This window comes from Haliotis asinina, chromosome 4, assembly GCF_037392515.1.
Source record: "Haliotis asinina isolate JCU_RB_2024 chromosome 4, JCU_Hal_asi_v2, whole genome shotgun sequence".
Classification (NCBI taxonomy): domain Eukaryota; kingdom Metazoa; phylum Mollusca; class Gastropoda; order Lepetellida; family Haliotidae; genus Haliotis; species Haliotis asinina.
In genome coordinates this window covers 30,462,962-30,468,961 of record NC_090283.1, presented here as the reverse complement: position 1 = coordinate 30,468,961, position 6,000 = coordinate 30,462,962, and the positions used below count along the sequence as shown (strand labels likewise).

General features: G+C 39.3%; 1 protein-coding gene across 1 annotated transcript in view; it reads left to right on the top strand.

The window, feature by feature from the left end:
* The first annotated feature begins 5,193 nt into the window (after positions 1-5,193).
* LOC137280905 (uncharacterized) overlaps positions 5,194-6,000 on the top strand; it is a 72,320-nt gene continuing 71,513 nt past the window's right edge. The window contains exon 1 of the mRNA XM_067812091.1: positions 5,194-5,511. Within this exon, the coding sequence (XP_067668192.1) occupies positions 5,194-5,511 (318 nt within the window). The remainder of the gene's footprint in view (positions 5,512-6,000) is intronic.

The following is a 6,000-nucleotide window of genomic DNA, read 5'->3' as shown; positions in this document are numbered from 1 at the left end:
GGCCGTTTACCCCAATTTATATGTGAGTTTTTAGAAGATAGGCAGTTTCAAGTTCGAGTGGGTTCTACCTTGTCTGACTTATAATCAGGCAGTATTTTGTCTGTTACCTTGTTTAGCGTTAAAATCAACAGTTTGTAAAAGGTTTTGAATGATTCTTTTGATGGATCAATTTGTGGATGATTTTAATATTTCCTGTCGTGGTAAAAATTATGAATGCCATTGAAAGGCATTTGCAGTTATATCTAAATAAGATTCATAAATGGGGTCTTGAAAATGGTTTAAATTTTCAAAAGCCAAGACCAACTGCGTTCATTTTTGCAGCAAATGTAAGCCACATAAGGACCAAGTTTTAGTACTGGATGGAGCTCCTATCAAAGTTGTAAAAGAGGCCAAGTTTCTTGGTATTGTTTTTTATCCACACTTGACCTTTCTACCGCACATAAAACAGTTAAAGACTAAATGCCTGAAGGCATTCGATTTACTAAAAGTAGTTTCAAATTCCAAATGGGGAGGGGATCAGAAGACCCTGCTCCATCTGTACAGATCACTCATCCGATCAAAACTTGATTATGGTTCTATCGTATATGATGGAGCGTGCAAAAGCAACCTGGAACTATTAGATTCTGTCCACCACCACGGTCTAAGACTTAGTCTTAGGTCCTTTAGAACCTCCCCTGCTGAAAGTCTGTACGTCCATGCCCATGAGCCATCCCTTAACCAACGACGTATAAAGGTATCCTTGCAATATACAACAAAATTATTTTCTAATGAATCCAACACTGCATTTAAGGGCGTATTTAACCCTCTTTATGAGGATCTATACAATAAAAGTCTGCTGTTGTTCCGCCTCTAGGACTAAGAGTGAAACCTTTCCTCTCTGCTGCTGGTATTGAGTTAGAAAATGTATCTCCTTTCCGTCTGCTTTCTTCCCCTCCTTGGCAATTGGTTAGGCCACAGGTCGACCTAACATTAACTACATTTTAAAAATCAGAAACAAATTACAGTATAAACAAGAATATGGCAATTACAAGTATAGCATTTACAAGTCCTTATTTACAGATAGGGCCAAGGACGATGGCGCAGTAGCTTGTGCCACTGTCATTGGATCCAGAACAATATCTTCTCGATTGCCGGATAGCAGCTCCATTTTCACAGCTGAAGCAAAGGCCGTATTAACGGCTCTTAAATATATTCAAAGACATCCTAAACATAAAAAATACAGACTCTCTTTCTTGTCTTCAGGCTATTAAAAACCTATCATGTATACATCCACTTTTAATCGAAATTGTTGAATTGTATAATGGTCTTGCTACTGGCCAATGCGACATCGTCTTTTGTTGGTTGCCCAGTCACGTTGGCATTTCCGGTAACAACGGCCGATCTTGCTGCCAAGGCAGCTCTCAACAAATCTGTGACACCACTTCTCATTCCATACTCAGATTTTATATCTACTATTAGATCTTATATCCGTTATCTGATGCAGAAGAAGTGGGACACGCAAGTAGGTATAAATAAATTACATGCAATAAAACCCTATATTGGTTACACCTACTTGGGCTGTCAGTCCAGATTTGAAGAGGTCATTATGTGGCGATGTCGTTTTGGCCACACCAGATATACACATGAATATTATACCTGTTAAAAGGTGAGGATCCGCCTTTCTTCATCCCTTGTGATGAAAGAATATTCCGTCACAAGGGATAACTATTTTCAGTCACGAACTATGAAGGACCTTTTTAGTAATGTAAGTTCTCATTTAATCATTGCATTTCTGAAAGAATTAGATTTGTTGAATATTTTATTATTGGTAATCTAGATTAGTAACTAAGTTTGTTAATGGCTGTACACTCGTAGGGGTTGAAGTATTGTAAATTATTGTCCTCTTGAGAGGGTACGTAAGTCCCAAAACATTCTATGTAAGTTTAGAACGGCCAAACTTTTAATCGTAGTATCTTTGATGTGTTTAATAATTCCTAATTTTCAGTATAACCTCCAATGGCTGAAGGGATGGTGTAAATCCAGCTAGGGTCCATGCAGGTAGTAAAGGTGCTGTAAGTCTCCATGGTCCCTAGTATGGTGATCTACCTTCGTTTGTTGGTGGTCTCTAGCCCGTGTTTTATATCGAATTGTACTCTTTAATTACAATATTTGCGGTTTCAATGCTAGTTTTATGTTCATATCTGTGATAGCCTAGTATATTTACTGTCCTTCAATGACAGGTCCTTACGTTTTCAATTTAATTATTTTAAAACTGATATGAATTAAAATAATTGTTCTCGTCACGATATGGTTGCAATGTTGCCGATGTGACGATAAATTCTAACTCACTCACTCACTCACCGATGTGTGATCTCTACAATCCGACACTACAAACACGTGTACCACCACTGTGCAATCTCTGTTACCCTGCGACCAGTGAAGGTCCCGGGGTAGAATAGGCCTTCAGCAACCCATGCTTGCCATAAAAGGTGACTATGCTTGTCGTAAGAGGCGACTAACGGGATCGGGTGGTCAGACTAGCTGACTTGGTTGACACATGTCATCGGTTCCGCATTTCGCAGATCGATGCTCATGTTGTTGATCACTGGATTGTCTGGTCCAGACTTGATTATTTACAGACCGTCGCCATATAGCTGGAATATTACTAAGTGCGACGTAAAACTAAACTCACTCACTCACTCACTGTTACCCTGCAATACATCCATGTGTATCACCGTTGTGTGATCTCTGTAATCCTACACCACAAACATGTGTAACGCCACTGCGTGATCCTTGTTATCCTGCACTACATCTCTGTTATCCTACACTACATCCATGCGTGCCATCACTGTGTGATCCCTGTTATTATACACTACATCCATGTGCAGTTCCACTGTGTGATCCTTGTTATCCTGCACTACATGTACGTGTATCACAACTGTGTGATCCCTGTTATTATACATTATATCCATGTGCAGAGCCACCTTGTGATCCTTGTTATCCTACATTATATCTATGTATATCAGCACTGCGTGGTCTTTGTTATCCTACACCAGATTTATGTGTATCACAACTGTATGATCCCTGTTATTATACACAGCATCCGTATGCAGCGCCACTGTGTGATCCTTGTTATCCTACACTACATCCATGTGTATGATCATTGTGTGATGCCTGTTATCCTGCACTACATCCATGTGCAATCCACTCGACAAACGTATTATACCACCAAACACCTACATCCACCAAGCACAGGGTACTTTAGCACCAACACAGTTACCGCGAGCCCAACACGCCACACAACTGTTAGCAGAAATTAAACCAAATCCGTAACAGAACAAAAATGCACTGACAGGATGCAGTAAGGCATCCTACCAATCCTTACGGAGCACAATCCACTGAAGTTCCTGAAGAAAAAAAAGAAAATATCTTGACAATTTTCTTATATAATTAACAAAATAGCAGAACGCAACATTACATCAAAAGCAACAATATACTTTAAATTATACCACACGCCTGCAAACTTCACCTAACCCCAACATAAATCTATTTACAGGTCGACACAAATCTACCTAGCTACTCTCTGTTTAAAAATCTTCTGTAGCCTATTGATTCAATAATTAACATGACACCACACATCAAATAAAGACCAGTAACTAGAAGTACGTTAAGTTAAACAAACCTGACAACATGAAACTACATTCAATAATCTCTCCAATCGAGTGCTATTGTTCAAGAAACTATCAGCAAAGTCAAAGGTCACCTTTCCCGACTACAAATCATCAAATCTCGTCAAGGTGAGGCCATCGTTGGCTTAATTATTTATGTTAGGAAGTCAAAAGCCTCCTGGGGTGTAAGCGACAAAAAGGTGCTAAAGGCAACTCGCAGCCGTCTCGCACAAAACACGCCTGAACTTAAACAAAGCAATTATGTTGCTATATCTGTTATCGATATTACAGTCTGTTCCCGGACCTCGCCAAGTGTACTCAGCGGGGGTATACACTGACTGAACCTTGCAACTCTACATATCACAGTTGGCAGTGCGAATAAGGAATCAGAAAATAATCATCAGAAATCTACTTTATTTTACAAAGCTTACTGTCTAAAATTTCCAAACCATGTACGACTCTATGTCATCAGATATACCAAACAAAATCGATCAATCAGATGAACCAAAGAATCTTGCCAAAGTACCCATACCCTTTAATCACTTTCGGTCCCATAGTGAACACAGGAAATAGACCAGACAAGAAAACAAACTTAAAATGTTGTATATAAAACGTTATAAAAGCTTTACAAGATAGCATATCAAATACTGTGTGTTACATATACACAGACGAGTCCATCGACACGAGTTCAAATCACAGAGGCTTCGTAATCTTATGCTATCACACAAGTTAAATAATGCGAACCAAATCATACAGACTCCCCGACAGACCTTCAGTAGTTAAGACCGAACTCATGGACATGCGCACAGTGCTCTGCACAACCCGCTAGCAGAGAAACAGAACAGCATTCTAAAATTTAGACTCTCAAATTATTTCAGTCAAATGTAACAATAGTGAACTAAGTATTGAGAACTAACAAACTAAATCAGGTTTAGATCCCTGTGCATGTCGTACTCGGTCACGTCATCGTAACCAACCAGGAGCAACCTAACACAACACACACAGAATAAATCAATACAGAATGGTGCTCTAAACATCCTTGGATACCAGCACACACTGCTAGAAATCCTGCCCACTGATGGTACTCAACCCAACAACAGTACCAGAATCTGTACGTTACTGAGAAAGTGTAATCCCCAATATGACATATGTTACATTTGACTACTTTCAAGATGTCACTGTGTTTTCAAAGATTTCGGCCATGAGGGCCGTGCAAATTGACACTATCAGAGAGGTACAAAAAGTCCGTAGTCCGCAGTCCGTTGTCCATCTTTTTTTTTATTTGTGGATGTGTGAAACTGAGCGGGTTAACCAGCTGACTTTGTGAGTTTGCGATTAGGTGCTTGACTCTGAGGGTGTGGGCACGAATCCCACACGGGACTCAACCCAACAAAAATACTATGATCACTGCTCTTCTAAGAAAGTGTATACCCAGAAATAACATGTTACGGATGATGGTTGAAGAACTGGCATTCTGTCTGACATATCAATAGCGTGTACATGTGTAAACCTTTTTGCAGACACATCAATCATGTCACATAGAGAAATGCTACAACGTAATCACGTGTATCTTAAAGAACATCTGGATGTGGAAAAGATTCTGGATGAACTGTATCAACGGGAGGTGTTCAGCCTTTCAGAAAAAGAAAGGTGCACAGGTAAACAGGGACTATCTGCCCAGAGCGATGAACTATTGTGCATACTGCCCAGGAAAGGTAGAAAGGGATATGACATCTTTCTTCAGATACTGGACAAGGTTCAACCCTACATTAAAGATCAACTCGAAGGCAAGGACTCAAGCGATTCACACACTGCCAGTGCTCCAGAAAAACAACCCTTAGACCAGGTGGAGCGCCTGAAAATGGTCTGTTTTTAAAGTTTCAGTATTTCAATGTTTCCTTGAGTGCACAGTCCTCACTATTCAGATGAACTTAACACCGTTTAAAATCTATTCTTTACTATTCTATTTTTCAAATTTATGTAGAGTGATAAAATTGACAAAATAAAGCAAATTAATTTAGTGCGAATGTACGATGAAGGTGGTCTTACGATGGTTGATGGGAAAACCTTAATGACTCTTTAAAACTTTCATGCTTGAAGAGATATATTTCAAAATCTACGAACTATGACCTTGCCGGTTTCCCTTTACAAAAACCTCCTCCGAACAACTAACATTATAAAATACTATAAAGTGAAAAATCCATTTTGGTACGACTCTTTTGATTCCTGGCAGAGACATGTTAAAAGACATGTATGTAACACTAATGATATTAATGAAATACTCATGCAACTACTATGGCTAAATCACCATTGGCACCAGCATAGCGTGATCATTCATTACTGGAGTAAATGC